Below are 17,875 nucleotides of genomic sequence, written 5' to 3'. Positions count from 1 at the left end.
TGGATAGGTTTTTAACCTCTTTATATTATTTATACTGGTGGAGTTATGCAGATTTTATGCTGAAAATTTTTGCTTCTTTGTTATATATCTGTAATATTCTTTGCCCTGCAATTCCTTTGAGAAAAGGAGAAATAAATTTCCTAGTGAATGTACATCAGAAAAAGTAAGTTATTGCTTAAAACTGATTTCTGAAGTTGTCTCTGAAAGCTGCTTGATGAACTGTTTGGCTGAATAGCCATATTTTTTGGTATTTCCAATACTAAGTTTTAAAACCACTCAAGGAAAAAATTAAAGGACAGAAGTGCAAAAAGATTTCAGATACTTGTTATAACATATAGAGATAACACAGTTGAAGGAATTTCATTTAATGTGTGCATCTTTGATGCAACAGTGAATTTAAATAGACCAACAACAGCTTCTGCGCCATCATGCTTGTGATACATCCTCTGTGGCTCTTGTCTTAAGAACAAATATAAGCCAATAAATTTAGAAATATTTGAGAAGAATGCATCAAACACGTGAAAATGCATGTATTTATATAACCAATTCAAAGTAAGGCTTTAAAAATTCTGCATTTGAGACATAGTCTTTTTCAGCTATGGAAGCAAAGTATGAACGTTACCACAGGTGAGATCAGTTACAGCTTCTGTTAGATCACTGAAACTGTAATTTCACTGTAGAGAGCTCATATATCCTTTGGTCTGCTTCTGAATTTGATGAACAAATTTAAGTTTTGAAGGAGTTGTAGGGTACATGTTCTATCAAAGTATGCAAGGCAAAAGGCAATTCCTAATTCATTTTGCAATAAAGAGTGTAAATAAATGGGTCAGAACAGATAAAAATGTTTGTGGGTGTGTTTAACCTGTGTATTGCTTTCAAAGTAAGGCTTAGTATACAAATAGTCCATAGACAAAATTTTGCAGTTCTTCTATGTTATTAAAACAGATTGCTTCATCTGCTTTTGAAAGCAGAAGTTATGAATTCTACAAATATCAAACAAAAATCTGTATTAATGTATGTTTTAGGTGCAAATTTTCTCATCCTTCTCCTTTCAAATAGTTTATAGGTAACTGTTGTATTGCACTAAAAGATTTAATGGTAATTCTATTGTGCTTTCCCATAAAGCAGAATCCATATTCTAACAAATGCATAGTTTGCCTGGTAAGAAAATAGTTGGTTTTAAGCCTTACGGATTATTACAAGTTCTAATAATGATTTTGTTGTTCTTTCTAGTCTGAAGATGACTTAGCTGAGAAAATGAGGAGCAATGAGATGCTGCAACAAGCTATCAACACCTATGATGAGGTGGTTAGTCTGCCAAATGTCCCTTCAGACCTGATAAAACTGAGCTTGAAGCGAGAAGCAGACAGGCAACAGTTCCTTGGTAAGTTTTGAGGATGGTATAAAAATTACAGAAGTTGTCTGCGCAAGGATTTCAAGACACCACTAAGGATTTTAAGATGACAATTCCATTGAATTTTTGTTTGGACTTGTCTTCCTAGTATCTTAAATGAAAACCATTTTTACATTATTTAATTTTTTTCTAGGTAACTAGTGTCTATAATTGAGGATAATAGTACCTATTGAAAGCTGCAGCAGGTGCTCTGAGAAGCTATGATGATAGGTAGTCAAAAATTTTTGTTGACAGACAAAAAAGAAACTTTTCTTTTTCTACAGAAACTGAAGAAAATCAAGAGGAAATTACTGGCATAAGCAGAGTAAATACACTCAGAATAAACTTTCACTAAACATAGAGAAGAATGGAGTTGAACATGGGGAGAACAGCCCCAAGATTAGGTTTAGATTCTACTTTTAGATCTCAATTCTGTGATGTATGAGAGGTGATTATTAGAATATGAGGCAAAATCAAGAGTTCTGTTCCCATGGGTTGGATTTTTAATATCAAGATATTTAGTTCTTGCTTTTCTTTAGCAAGACCTTATTTAGGAGTCCAAGGAACATACTTAATTTTAAGCACATAAAGCATGATAAACTTCATAACAGAAGTAGAGTAGAACTGTTACTTAACACTATAAATCAATAGAATTTATTTAAATAAGGTGAAGTTTTTTACTATATGTTTACTTAGTTTTTTTCCAGTGCTTTGCTATCTGTGTATGATAGAGCAACCAAAGCTTAAATTATTTTATTTCTGCACTGTGAAGGGTCCTCCACAAGAGGCTGCCATAACACTGTGTGATTGCAGTGATTCTCTGAGATATTCCTGCTACACCCACAGTGACAGCCAGGCAGCTGAATGTGCTCCTTTCTGCTCAAGTTTTTCCAGGTTCTCCTTGATTGTCAGTGAAAGTGAACCACTTGCCTCTGATTTGTGTTTCCTTAGATGTTGTGTAAACATCTTGCAACTGTTCCTTATATCTGCACTGGTAATTAAGTCTTGTTCAATCAAATCAGGTCGCATGAGGGGTTCCCTGGTTACTCTACAGAAATTAGTGCAGCTGTTTCCCAGTGAGACTTCATTCAAGAATGACCTTGGTGTTGGTTACCTCTTGATAGGAGATAACAGCAATGCTAAGAAAGTGTATGAAGAGGTGAGTTTCCATTCCAGCCAAGGAAAATTACTATTTACATTCCTATGTTCATTTGAAAGATTGATTGATTCTAACTTTTTTAGTTGTTAAACATGTCACATGAGAGATTTTTGAAGGGTTAATACAGATATAAGTTTTTTTCTAATGCGGTTATCCTCTAATTTTAATTTATATTTTCTGATACTGTCATACTAACTTTTTTCTCATTGACAGAGGAATGCAGATTATTTCCATATGCTTAATAATAAAAATCTTCTATCTTCTGGTAATCAGGTCTGGAATATATTGACAACACATCTAGGTGTGTTGTATATAACATCTAATACGGAATGCATACTATAAAAATGATAACCAATCTTCAAGACAAGGGAAGGAGAAGTAAGCCAGCTTATTTACAGGAAGAGCATTTCTAACCATGTAATCAAGTAGTTCAGTTCTCACAAATCTATTTTACCTTAGTTTTTTCATCTTTTTATAAGTAGCTTAAAATCTGCTTTTCTTTCATGTTTGTAGTGTGGACAATTCACTGGATTTATATTTCTGTCTTATACTGTGGTTATCTGGCTGGGGGAACTTCACTGCCAGGAAAGGCCACTCTGCTCCTGTGATCTAGAAACCCTGTTAACATCTGGAAACTGTCTGACAGATGTGGAGTCTGACATCATTGGTAGAGCACAAATCATCACACCTGACCAGGAATGGTCCTGTTGATGTTGGCACACTCATGGTGCTTGTGTAGGGCAGGCTTGCTAATTGTCTGGTTATGGAGGCTGGAAAGGGATCAGCAGGATTAGTGCCACCTCCTGAGAATAAAGGCTCATTTTCCATCCCCCACATCTGGGGGTCCGAAGAGATTCTCATCTCTGATTGCTTCTCAAAGAGAAGGATGATGTTCAACCACATGGTGCGAAGCAGAAGCCAAACACTAGGAATACCATTTTTTTTCCTCAAGCTCCTCTGGTAGTCTCAGATGTTGCCAGAATAATGTTTGCTTTGCTACTTTGGTTACTTTTTAGGTCCTTCCATAAAACATTTCGGTCCAATAATTTTTGGCTTGCTGTCAAAATTTCTCAGAGGATTGGAAATATTGGCTTTTTAAAGGTAGAATTTATTAAACAAACCTGCTTGTCAAGCTGCAAGGAATTTGAGAAAACAAAACCATACTCCTTTTGGGCAAGATTTTCCCGTGCAATTATTCAGTGTTTTGTTGCAAACAACATAATTGTTAGAATTTCTCAATAATCACAGGGATTTTTATACATGGAGGAAGGTCATGAATTTGCTATATAATTACTTTGATACTGAGTTTTATATACTTCAGAAGAAATACATAGGGCTCTGATTAAGAATAGATATGCAACTGGTGTGCTTTTAACATACTGTTTTCCATTCTTCTTTATCCAGTGTAATTACTCTGTTCTGCAGTTCACTAACACTGAAATAGAATAGAGCATAGTGATGTTCTGTCATTGTAAAAGGAGGATAAATATGTTTTTAAGGATTTGGATTAATTTTTAAAAAATCATGGTGGGTTTGTCTGTATTTTAGGTATTACTCAGGCTGAATTCCAACACAATAATGTATTTTTTTTTTGTTGTAATTTAGGATAAGTTTACACTAAGGATTTTAAGAAATAATACCCAAAGAAACAGGGAGAATCTCATGTGTACCTGCTTTGGTTCTTGGTCCTACTGAAGGCTTCTTGGATGACTTTGGGCAGATTGCTTAGGGGCTACATGGCCTGCTCTGGGATCACAGTACATGCCATTTCAGACCAGACTAACCCAAGCTTCCATAATCTCCAAGGAATTGAATAGAAGCCCAGGGAATCCTAGAAGATGAAAACTTTCTGCTATGCTTTGCATTTAATAGCCAGTTTACTTATTTGCCAGTCAAGTATTATTTTTCTTTCCAAATTTGTTACATCTTAGCAGCTTATTTTCAAAGTCTTTAATATATGTTTCTTCTTTTAGCTACAGAAGCAAGGTGTATAAACACTGAACTTCAGACCAAGAGAATTTTTTGCTTCCAACTGTAGTGTGGTATAGTATAACTTGCCCAAAATACACTTTTCTAGTTTGTGTTTGCCAGAATTTTTTGCTGAACCACAGATAGAAAATGGTGTCCAGCTGGAGAGAATCTCAGTTTTGCCTCTAATATTAAATAATTTTCTTTTGAATTCACTTAGGGACATGGAAACATTATGTTAAGGATAATCCTAGTAGAATTCAGAACTATTTCTATTTTCAAAGAAAACATAACTTTAAAAGTAGTCCTGGTAGAATTAGAGCTATTTTTGGCTCAAACATCCACAGATTACAAAAAAAAAAAAAAAAACACAGCAAAAGAGAACATTGTAGGACTGGTTACTCAGCTAATATCTCTTTTTCTGCCTCCACGCTGCGCCATGTGTGCATAGTTCAGTGCAGCATTATAGAGACAGGCATAAGCCAGCTCTGATTGAGCTATCTCAGGTACCAAAACCAGAATATCCACATTAACACACTACTCTGCCATGGCTAATTAGTCTCTGATAGCCCCAGAGGTTAATTTCTATATTCATGATTAATATTTAATGGGCTATGAGCAGTTTAGTAAAACTTATTTCTAAACATAATTAATATTGCACGCAGCAACAGCAACAGAGTAATACAATTTACATTAAATACTTCCAGTGTAATTTCTGCTGATTGTATCTCTTTGCTTCTCTTTAGGGGCTCTGAATGTAGATCATTCCTTAATGCAACTCGGCATAGTTTAAATGAACCGTAATACAGAAAATTCTATTCTGTCTTAATTAATCAGATAGCTTTGTCCTATAGTTAAAGAAACTGTAACGAAATTATGTGGCTAATAAATATTTCTGTCAGTCATTTCATTTCACCCTGCAGGTACAGATTCTTGGATCAAAATAATTATACACAGAATCCTGTAGTCAAAAGGCATAAGATGCAGAAGGTGGTAGTGTAGTCTTATACTAGGGATCAAGCTCATCCTTACTGTGGTACTTTTCCTAATAATGTCTCATACCATGGACTTCCAATAGATTCTCAAATTGTTTGTTCCTTCATAATAAGCATTTTCTGTGAAATGAAGTAAAATATTGCTATTTTTAACTCATAACATTTTGTACCTTCATGGCTGTGATTTTTGGTTTTGCTTGGATGTAGTTGGTGTGTTTAAGATTTGAGAAAAGAGAGAAATTGGTCCAGAAAACTTCTTATGATTTTTCTTGTAATTCTTTTGATTGAAAAATTATGTCAGACAGTAACTGGAAAAGGCAGAGGGAAATAACTATAATGTATGCAGGCATTTTATCCACAGCATAAGTTTAGTAGCTTCAAAAATGGATTTAGGCAAGAGAAATTGCTCATCTGTCTGTTGTTTTGCAATTAGCAGCTGTCTAGACATTCAGTGAATATCAGCCTCTGTAATTCCACTGCCTGCCAGGCTCCTGTGATGATCCTCACATGCTGGGGGTCTATCCTGATAAGACTGTCCACCCTTATTTTAAGGAAAGAAGAGATGTAAAAACAGATTAACTTAACCATGTAATTGATATTGCATAGAGCTACAAATTATATTGAATATAATGACATCACAGAAATGCAGAGCTGGAAAGTAGATCAAGACATTCTCTCTAATTTTTGCCCTCGGCTGAGGCAGACCAAATGCACTTAAATTATCTGACTGGTGTTGGGGGTGCATATTTCAGAATTCAGGTTGGCAGCTTCACACTTCCTTCCCCTGAAACACTGCCCCGTACACTGATCCTTCCCTACATCTGTCCCTGTACTCACAAATCCTTCTCTTCCACAGTCCCCATGAAATATCCATCTCTGGACATTTTCCCATGAGTTTCCCTTTTCTGCAAAATTAAACCAGTTTGTAAACTCAGATATGATCTGAATCTTGTTGGTTCAAAATCTTTTAGCTGAATTTAGCATGCTTGGTCTTGGTCAAAGAGTGAAGCCCACAACTACACAAGAATAATTTATCCATCACCTTCTAGTGTGAAAGCACATTGAGTCACTACTGCAGTACTCTTTTTATTACCTTCTTCTCATGGCCAGAAAAGTGCACCCTGTTCCAGAGAGTGCTCCAGTCCACCACTGTGCTGAGAGTGCCCTTGGTGTTCCAGGGTTTGCACATCCCCATATCACGATGCTGGCATTACATTGCAGCTTCTTTCTGAATTGTAGTTGTTATGCTTCATGTATTTTCTCCTGCAAAAACTTGTTTGCCACCACTGGAAATCTATCTAATTTAAAACTATTTCAGGTATGCTTCTGCTGCAGATTTTTTCAAGAGTAGCTGCTTTCCTTCTGATTAGTCCAACCTGGTATAAGTAACTTAACTGTTGATAGTGGGTTTAATTCTGTCATGAAACATGCTATAACTCAAGAGAGAAGTGTAGAAAAGGACAAGTGAAAAATAAAGCAATTTCTGTTGAAATAATTTTACTTCTGAGACTTCAAAGTTTGGTTTGTCTGGAGAAAGCACAAAAGTGAATGAGGAAAAGAAAGCACAGACAAGCCAAGGGTTTACCTGAGAATCTGTAATGGAAGAAAATACAATTGCATTACTAAATAGTATTATGTATACAGGTTTGTTAATTTGCATAGATTCATACAGGTGTATTTAATTCATTTTCTCTCAAACAGGTTCTAAGTCTGGCTCCAAATGATGGCTTTGCCAAAGTACATTATGGCTTCATCCTGAAGGCAGAAAACAAGATAGCAGAGAGCATACCTTATCTACAGGTACTTTTTCACCCACAGTAAATGTTTTACCAGCAAATAGTAGAATTGGAATGTATAAAATGTGTCAGACTAGAAATGTGCTAATTACAAATCACTGCTTAAGTTATTTGTTGGAGTTATACTGGTGTATCACTACTTATGAACTGGAACAAATTGTACATTGAAAATCATCAATTCTTAAACAACAAGTATTTGTTTTATTAATGGTTAACCTGAAGTACAGAGCTCTGAGCCTCAAATTCTTTGAGGTTGGTAGTATGCTGCAAATCTAAGGTTCTTGAAAGATCCAGAGAAGCCTTACGTATACTTCTGAGTGTTTGGGAAGAAATACTACAAAATAAAACCTTGATCCAGCTGTTTAAAATGCTTGTGTACATATTTATAGGGTTAGGGGCAAGTATCCATCTCTGAATATGCCTCTGTCTTGGAGGGATTGAAGGGAGAGGCTGGGGAATTTGGAAAACTGGTAAAGTTTCTCAGTGACTTTCTACTGACATATTGTGGTCATTCAGCTTAAATTCCAGGTTACCATGGTGGTTACATTTTTACCTAATTTCATAGCCTGTCTCTTGCACAGGATTGACAGACTATTTACAGCAATCAAATGAATTCTTTTAGAAGTCCTATTGAGGTTTACTTACATTTTTCATTTCTATTTATTTATTTATTTATGTAATTTTTAGGAAGGACTGGAGTCTGGTGACCCTGGCACAGATGATGGACGTTTTTATTTTCACCTGGGTGACGCGTTACAGAGAATGGGAGACAAAGAGGTACATGTTTAACCTGTTCTTGCTTTAAAATCTAAATCTGTGAGTGGCTGCAGACTCCAGGAAAGCATTTAATGATGGGCTTAATGTTGCAAACAAGAGTAGTTTGATTGCAACAACAATCCAGCATGTGTGAGTAGAAGTCAAGATGATCAACAGCAAAAAATCAGTTGTAGGCATTACAATACAATCTGTTAGCATCCCTTGCTTTAGATTTTACTGAAAATGTTGAAGCTGGCATAGGGCAGTTTGAAACAAGGGGCTAAAAATTTACAAAAATTTTAAATGTCTCTAGAAACTGTGTTCTGCTTATATCACCTTTCAACACAGATTTTAATGAGAGTTAAAATAATCAGTTACATGTATATTACTGTATAAAAGTTCTTGTATAACACTATTTTGTAAATCTTCCTTTCTTTCCAAGGAAAAAACACCAATGAGGTTGAGATAAAAGAGGATCATGAGTGGACTGAATGTGTGGGCTGAGTTCTGAAATTTTTTCCGTAACTAAATTAGCAAATCTATCAGGAAAACAGAAATTTGTCCTATGTATCTGTTGAGAGGCCAAAAAAAGCAAACATATGATGCTGGAAGCCATAAGAGTTTCTCTTTTGTTTATTATCAAATTATTAAATCAAATTATACTTAAAAGTGAAATTTAAGTGTATGACTTTCCACTACAGTCATGGAAGGATAGCAAAGGATCTTTTTTGAAGACTCTGATTAGTCATGGACTTTAATATGGGCATGAATTTAAAAACAACAGCAAAAAAAAAAATCCAATTCCTTGGTGGGAAATATGAAGAGAATAAGCAAAAAAATATGAGTAGAAATAGCCATGAAAATCACTGCTTTTTAATTACTTAACTAGTAATGTGTGCAATATCAATACCTAAAAAACTGTAAAAATAGCTGGCCCCTTTAGTGCTGTGGCCCAGTCAGTAGGTGGTTCTCCAGTATGAACTGCAGACAAGTGGGCTGTGGTGAAGCCACTGTATGTGACCTTTCTCAAGTCTAGTTCATCAGTTTACTTTTTTTTTTTAATAATTCCTGGAACTTTTATTACAATACTTTATACATACAGTAGATCTAGAATGTAATATCTGAATTTTAAGCTAGACTGCCTTCCCTCAATACACTTCCAATGACATTTTTTTTAATTGTTCATTTATAAGTGAGAATTAGTTTACTTCATTTTACTTAGAAACACATGCACACACAGAGTCTGCTTTCACACTCTATCTGACTCTGTCTCCTTCTCTCAAATCCCTGTACATTTGGGATTTGAGACATTCTGAGTTGAGTTGCTGAGCCTAGAACATCCCATTGCCATTTGTTTAATACCACGCAGGTGTAATTAATGTACAGCATCTCTAACTCCAGGATAATTATATGTTAATGTTTATGGAGTTAATGGCCAAATCTGCTGTAGGAAAAGTTTAATTAATGACAAATGAACTTCTTGGGATAGAGGAGACTTCTAAATTTATCAGTGGAAAGTCCATTGTTCAGCTAAATTTTCCTCACTGACCTTGCTAGACTTGCTGAATTTCAAGATTTAATCAAGGAAACAGATCAATATTTAAGTTAGATGTGAAATTGCTATCACTGAAGGTTTGTTGAAGGGAGATATTCATCTATTAGAGCTAAATTAGGAATTATAAATGTGGCCTTGGGAAATGTTTGGGGAACAGTATTGAGTTTGCCCTTTCCAACTATAATTTGATAAAATGCCATATTGGCTTAAGAAAAGAGAAATTAAAACCGTTGAAGTTGTTATACCACAAAGCACTCTTCACAGAGAATGTATAAACTGAGTGCATCTCAAACAATTTCTGTCCTGGAAAGGAGAGCTACACTGTTGTAGCTGTCCATGTTCCTCTGCCAAGACCTGCATGAGAAAAGAAATTTTTGACTGAGTCTTGGGAATGGAAAGGATGAGTGAGGCAGCCTGACCCTATTCCATCTTGGTAAAGGCAATTTCCATAGCACAATCCTTCTAATAAATAAAAATTAATTGTATTACACATCATAATTAGAGCTGATGTATCTTAAACAGCAGCAACATTCATACTCATCACTCAGAGGCTGAAACAAATAATTCATTCCCCTTATCACTTGGGCTAACTCCAGACACTGCAATTGAGTGCAGGCAGTCAGCATGAACCATCTATTGATATCTCACTAGTATTTCAACTTTGGGGAACAAATGTTATAAATCCTAATGACATTTCAGACAGTTAACCAAAATAACATCAACATTTAAAGATATATTGTGTATTACCTTTGTGTGTTACCTTATTTTTTTTGACCCATGCACAATTTTACTGAGCTTCTCTAGGGAGGAAAAGATGACAGTTTATACATGATCTGCTGTTATTCTGTTCACCCACACTACTTTTGTGTACTTCAAATAAATACTGTAGGGCAAAATGTATTGGCACACTTTGCTCCATACTTTGGGTGACTTATAAAGATCAGAGTACCACATTTTTCAAAAACCTGAAGAAAATTTACAAAATCTACTCTCAACAAGGACTTTCACCAGTTTCTGTTCAAGGCATAGATTGCTGCCCGCCTCAGTCCCTCGGCTCTGGAATTATTGTTCTCATATTTCCCTACTTAGCTGTCCTGAGTTTTTTTTAGTTTTTGGTAGGTTTTTTTTGGTTTTTTTGGGTTGTTTTTTTGGGCAGGAGGGGGAGGGTTGTTGTTTATTTTTTTGTTTATTGGAGGATTTTTTTAAGTTATGTTGTCTGAAATATTGCAGCTGTAGCAGCAATGCTGGACAGGAAGGAGGCAGCTCTGCGTAACTTTCTCTGCATGTGGTTTCTCACAGTACTACAAATGCTGGATCTTTTTCTCCAAGAATCTAATTTTCTTTTTTTGCTGCTATGCAGGGGTAAAATAAGTTGTGTAAAGGGAGAGTAAAGACAAGGAAAGGTCCAATAATAACTTCAGCAGGTTTCTGTCATGGGATCAGTTAGGGTGTGGCAAAAAACATTTGAAGAAACTCATGTGCATTTAAGTATTAGACAATTAACACTTCAAGTCATCATTGTTTTCATCATCACAGCATCTCCACTGGCAGCAGAACACAGTCATCTTTCACTTGTAGGTAGAGGATTGAAACAGAAAATTAAATTGACCAATATGAGAAACAATTGGATATTCCAAGTCCAAGGACAGGGCATGAATTACAAGCCCATATTTGATGTGAATGGTTGTGAGAAGATTATCCTGTTTTGTTAATGTTGCACTGGACTCTCTTGGCCAGCTGATCTATTTTGTTATTTGGGACTTTTTGTTTGTGGGGTTTTTTTCCTTAAAGTATTCATTAGTACATTTTATTGAAAGAATAACCCCAGCATCTGAAGAGACAGTCTGCTACCTTGCCAGGAAGTGTTACTTTTTTCCTGTAGGAGCTTGGCTGAAATGAATTTGGTTGTTTACACTGCAATGTTCTAGGCATACAAGTGGTATGAACTTGGATACCAAAGAGGTCACTTTGCATCAGTTTGGCAGCGCTCCCTCTACAATGTCAAGGGACTGAAAGCTCAGCCTTGGTGGACAGCAAGGGAAACTGGGTATACAGAACTGGTGAAGGTAAGGCTTCAGTATACTTTTGTTTTTATTAAAATTACAGCTATAATTTCATTTATTAAGCAGAGAAAATGCTAATCAATAAGGTCAGAACTACTGACTGTGAATTCCAGACAGCACTGTCAGACTGAGCACAAGAATTAAATAAGATACTATAAAATAAGCTTAGACAAATTTGAGAATGGGAACAGGATGGCTGAAATTATTAATAAATACAAAATTTGCATGGTAGACAAATGTAACATCTCAAGTGGAAGATGACAGCACAATTTGGTAATGTCTGGAATACCCATTGTGAATTTTTAATTAGTCAGGAAAGGCTGTGCTTTTGTGCCCTTGTGTCATATTTAGTGATTTTAGGGGCTTTTAATTGCATGAGAGAAACAAGTGTAGATTCCCAGTGATGGATTTAACAAAAGATAATAATACAGAATTTAAATTCTTTAAAAGTTTTTTTGTTTATTTAATGCAAGACAAGTAGTGTGGTTATTGTTTATAACAATAGCTTTTATTTCCAAAATCGCATTGATTTTTATTAATTTACTACCTTTCTAATAATAATTCCTAAAAAGTTAGGAAGAGCCTTTTTTAGGCTCTTTTTAGGAGTTTTAGGAAGAGCCTTATTGGTGTGTGGTTTAGAGAAACCATTATGGATAAATGATTTAAACCCAAAAACGTATATTTGTAAGGAACAAATTCCTTCAGAATGGTTGTTTCTTTATACTTAGTTACATAGCATTAAAAAAAAAAAAACACCATGGAAGGATGGTTATTTAAAAAAAATAAAAATAGTTTAAAAAGGAAGATTGCTCTTTGTTATGGTTTTGATGGCAACAAAAATAAGGCTAGAAATTTAGATTAAAGTGTGATTCTCCACTGTGATCTCAGCCACACCAAAAAGCAGTGAGCTTTTTGGGCTAGCACATGAAATGTGCTCATATTGAACTAATTCTTGAGGTATGTGGAGAATGGATGCTTCTTGCTATAAAAGATATGGAGAAACTGGGAACTTAATATGTTTCTGTCAAACAAAAAGGAAATATGCATATTATTTGACTGGTGTTTCAGAGCTACATGCAGTGTTGTTTTACAGTTCCTTACATGTAAACCTTTCAAATTCCTAGGTCACAGAAGGTAATGATCCATTCACCCTTGGCATGAGTCAGCTTTGAAGGGCTTTGAAGGGTGAAATCAGTTGATATTATAAAATGGCCAGAGCTTCACCTTGAAGGTTTTTTTCAGGTGAATCAGGCGATATATGAAGGCCTTGGTCTGGATCAGCATCTTGAGTGGCTTCTAGAAGAGCTGCTCAGAAAACCAGCAAGGATAAAAATTCACCCCGACCTCCACAGTACAACTGCCTCTCTGGAATTCAAGAATACCTTTTCATTCCAATCATTTGGTAGTACATGTTTTAGCTGTTTTATTAGCAATATGTCAGTGAATCTAAATTTAATTGTCACTGGTAAATTACTTGTACAGGCAGCAGTAAGATCTTTAAAACAGCACTCACAGTTTAAAGTATAAAGCCAAAATGTAGTTATATGCATCAGGACAAATATTTGTATTGTTGTGTTTTTTGTAACTCGAGAACTTGAAGTTTTGAAAGAAAGCAGGTTCAATTCTAATTGCATGCAATGCTGTAAGCAAGCAAGCAAGACTAGAGGTAGTATTCTTCAGGAAGCAGCAAAAAACTATTGATGACATTAGTTTTCTAATTTCTGAAGTACTCCAACTTCTGTACATGGTTTAGTTAAAAAAAAATTATTTCCCCTTCTCACAAAGTAGAAACCAATCAACAGTTAGTTCCTACTGCTTCATTTCATTACATTCCTCTTCTGTCTGTGTGGGAAATGTGGGAAATGCTTCCAAATCACCATGATACAATTCAATATGGATATATACTGTATACATTGATATATGCTGTGCACACTGATATATACTGTAGACAGCACTGGAGGCCCTGACCTTCTCTCTGACTTTCACTGCTTGTTAAATGGGAATGAACTATTTTCAATTGCTTGGTGTCTTAATAATGCTAACTGAGCATTTATCTGGGGCTGGGGCAGTAGTAAGGCTGAACTCCCTCTGGTTCATTCCATTAACCAGCACAGCTGTGGTCAGTGGCATCTTACAGCACAGTCCTGGTTTGATTTTCTTATAAAGGGTCATCTAGTTTCTTAGACCTAGAGATGGAGATGTGAATTTTGACACTGTCTTGCTTCTTCCCTAGAAAGCCCTAAAGAGAAAATTATCTTTTTGCAGTATTCTCAGTTAAATAATTTCCTTCTGAGGGGAATTCAGCTTAACTAGCTGTAATCATACAGATTGAGACATACTGTCCATGCTAGTGGCTTTGTTTGCAAGTGAAAAAAAGGGTATTTCCACAGGATGATTCATTTTTACAATGCTAAATAACTGTGTAAACATGGCATGTCTCCTTTTCTGGTGTTAACTGTCCTACTGCTTTACTTAAAAAATGGGTCCTGATGCTTAATTTCCTGATGAGTAAGGTTGAAAAAAGACAATCTCCTACTTTATCTCTTTTAAAATTACGTGCTTGCTTGGATGTCTTAAGGAAGAGGGTTTTGGGTTGGATTTTTTTTGTGGGGGGAGGCAGGGAAGACTGAGAATATCTCAGTAACACTTATCAGAACATTGTAGACCTTAATTAGTGGAACTGTGCTGAAGTGGAGTTTTGAATCTCTCTGCAGCTCACTGAGGCTTAATGTTTTTCCTTCAAAGACTGGGGAGAGGCACCTGATTTCTCAGGGAGAAGAAAATGTAAACCTTTATATTAGGAAGGGTGTGGTGAGTGATTTATGTAGAGATGTTCTACTAATGTTTCTGATTTACAGGCATTTTAGGCCTTTGGATCTGAGAATTCAAGAAACTGTCTTCCTCTTTTGACCTCAGTTGAAAGGAAACCTTACTTTCATCTTTGAAAGCCCATCCTTTTCCCTTGGAATGCTTAGCTTTTCCTCAGCCAGTCTTACTGAGTCATCGCATCTTTCTCCAGTACCTTCTGCAGAAGCTCATTAATAGCATTATTCTATTCTGGTGCTCATTTAAAAAAATAATAAAAGAGATACAATGGTGTTGGATCCTAGAGACTTTCCACTGGTCTGAAATGATTATGTAGGCAATCACTTAATTAACTTTGTCCTTTCTGCATGTTGTGTCCTTTGACATTTGGAAAGGTCCCAGATAATGCTTTGCCAATAATTTACTACAAGTTACTGATGGATTAAAGTAGATCTTGTATTGTTGCTTTTCTCTGATGTCTTAGATTTTATTATATAAATTTTCAAGTGCATCAAGAAAAGTGCAGAAAGACAATGAAAGTATTGGCAACAAAACATATCTTTATAGTTTTCCATAGGTTGACAGCTGTGCCTTAATGGTTTAGGTAATAGTAGCTAAACATTCATAGCTAAGGGAGAAATTAAATTAAAATATGTATTTAAAGTGTGGTTGGATGCTTTAAGGGGAGCCTTGTGTTGGAAAGAGCAAAGATGATGCATACAAGTGCTGATGTTTAAGCTCTGTGAGTGATTGTATGGGTGCAAGGAATCTATTTTGAACAGTTTAAAACACTGCCCCTTGCTTGGAGGTTACCAGCATTACCCAGTGGAGATGTGGTAACTGATGGTGAATGCTTTCCTATTCTGTTTCAGGAACAAAGTGAAGTACATTAAACTCTTTGCCACGATCTTATTTTATAGTTCAGTGAATTAAAATGGATGTGTGGTCAGTAGTTATGCCTCACAGGATGGGTAGCCACCTCTTAATCTCTTCCTGTGTCATTTATAACCATGCTTTGAAAGGGTTTGACAGAACAGAGTAAGGATATTTTCAATGTAATAGTCTCACATAAAAACCTCCCATATTAAACAATCCCTATTTAAATAAAATCTACATTATTGCCAGATGTACAGCAACTGTAAACTTCAATTGTTATTAGAAACTGTATTTAAAAAGCCATATGGAGGTTTATGGGAATCAGCTGCTAGCAAACAAGTACATATGCTCCCAGTGCTTGTTGACTCCTGATTTTTCAGTTGTATTCAGGATACTGCACCAAATATAATATTAATGTTTTGCTCTAACCTGGAGCTTGAATCTTTGCATATCATGGAGGCATAAGTACATTTAACATTTTTCCTGCAGATACCAACTCTTAGATCAGGAGCTGTCAGTCCAAGTCCTGGACTTAAACATGCTTGAATGTTTTCTCATGTTCTTACTGTTCAAGATATCCCTGAGAGTCTGTAGTATCAGGGAGACCAAGGCTGGGTAGTGTTTGAACTCCCCATTTTATTTCTCCCAAGACTTGTCTGTTGGTCATTATAAAGCACTGTCTGTGTTTTACAGATGGGGGTCTGTGTTTTCAGGACAGAAACCCTATTGATATGTGAGCAATTTATGTCTACAACCATTAAGGATTTAGCATCCTCATTGAGGATTTTAACATCTCAAAATTGATGAGATGTATTCAAATAAATATGTATCTAACATGTTGGGGAGGGAGCCTTTAAACACAAGGACAAACACTCACCTTTATAGGTTAACCTTCAACCTGTGGCACTTGACAGAGAGCAGAGGTGACAGAGCAGCTGCTGCCTACAATGCCTTGGACCACCAGTGCTCTTCATGTGTTGTCTTGTCTGCGTGGATGAACGCTCCCTCTTACCTTTTTTCAGCTGAGGAAGTAGGAGGAGTTTGAGGAAGCACAGAAGAACTTGGAATATCTTTGAACCTTTTCCAGCTTTGTTGCTCTATATCACTTTAAATTGAGGCTGGTGTGAGTGTAGGTTATTCTTTTCTTTTTCTTCTCCAGCCAGTGCAAAACCAGGTTCTCAAGCTGGCATTTCCTTTTGTAGATAGGATAGTGCTGAATAAGTAGCAGCACTGTTCTCACATACATCTCTGATTAGGTGGAAATTTTCAATCTTTTTTTGTACCCTACATTTTGGAAAAGTCAGTTTTCCAAAGATATTTTATAAAAAAAAAAAATACCAAACAACTCTAAAACAAGTCTTTGCAATTTTACTTAATGCTAGCTGTTAAATGAGTGTTATAGAAACCATCAGTGAGGGAGAATAACATGAATACACTAGGAAAAATAAGTGTTCTTCTCCATTTTTTGATAGCTGAGAGAAAAAAACCAATTTGTTATGGTAGAAATTACTGTAATAACAGAATTGAAATAGATATTTTCATACATTTTAGCCTAGCTAAAATTGTTCTAGTGGGAGAAAATAGCTGTATTATAGATAACGTGTTCTAGGCAAAGTTTGCTTTGTTGAGCCATTTATGATCTAGCAATACAAACCAATTTTGTCAGAACAACTTTTCCTTTAAGTAAAAAAAACTCAAGTGGAAAATGTAACTCTTTATTTTACATGAGGATGGCTAATAAACATATGAAGTTTATAGCTAGGGGGCTCTAGCTATATCACCTTTTACTCTTCATATAAGGAGGTAGTGTGGGAACATACCATAGCTTATTTCAGTGTGAAATGGATTGAAAATGTCTTACAGAAATGCATTGTTCAAGAGCACAAAGGAGTAATGAAAACTATTCACCCAAAATAAGGTTTAGTGAAAAAAGTAAGCTGCTGGGAAATTGAAGTTACTTTTATCCAGATCCATTGTTATACTGTGGGTTTTCCATTTATATTGCTATAACATTAAAATTACTTATTATTGGTAGAATAAAAGGTTTTCTAAGCTATCTGATTTCTCTAAATATAATGTCCTAAGGCAGCAGAGAACAGAAATTTTAATTCTACTATTTTGTGGGTTTGTATGTATGAAGTGTCAGGCAGCTCACACATTCTCAATCATTGTGTCCATAAATGATCACCTGGCATTTCAAGTTGTATATGACTTTTGCAATAGCATCAACCTATGCAAGTGAATTTCAGCAAGACTTTTTGAAGGCTTTCAATCATAAACTTCAACTCAATTGGTGTGTTTAAATTTGGCCTCTTTGGCCTGTAATATTCTGCCTACACCTGGAGTTCCAGGTTATGTAAGTGCTTTAACAGTTGCAGGAATGAATCCAGGGTCACATGCACAGCATTTAGGAAGATCAATATATTTAGCTTGCAATACCAAATGATCACTTAAAGAGCCCTTAGGCTCATGAAAAAGCAAGTCAAAGTTAGGCCTGGTCTGCAAAGAA

The 17,875-nt window shown here is 35.7% G+C and overlaps 1 protein-coding gene across 1 annotated transcript in view; it reads left to right on the top strand.

Annotated features, from left to right (window-relative positions):
• Positions 1-17,875, top strand: part of ASPH (aspartate beta-hydroxylase) — a 114,041-nt gene that overhangs the window by 79,269 nt on the left and 16,897 nt on the right. Inside the window, exons 18-22 of the mRNA XM_066563462.1 lie at positions 1,234-1,384; positions 2,416-2,552; positions 7,217-7,315; positions 7,999-8,088; positions 11,551-11,688. Of these exons, the coding sequence (XP_066419559.1) occupies positions 1,234-1,384; positions 2,416-2,552; positions 7,217-7,315; positions 7,999-8,088; positions 11,551-11,688 (615 nt within the window). The remainder of the gene's footprint in view (positions 1-1,233; positions 1,385-2,415; positions 2,553-7,216; positions 7,316-7,998; positions 8,089-11,550; positions 11,689-17,875) is intronic.

Source organism: Molothrus aeneus, chromosome 1 (genome assembly GCF_037042795.1).
Source record: "Molothrus aeneus isolate 106 chromosome 1, BPBGC_Maene_1.0, whole genome shotgun sequence".
In the NCBI taxonomy this organism is placed as follows: Eukaryota; Metazoa; Chordata; class Aves; order Passeriformes; family Icteridae; genus Molothrus; species Molothrus aeneus.
This window is presented reverse-complemented; position numbering and strand designations above follow the sequence as displayed.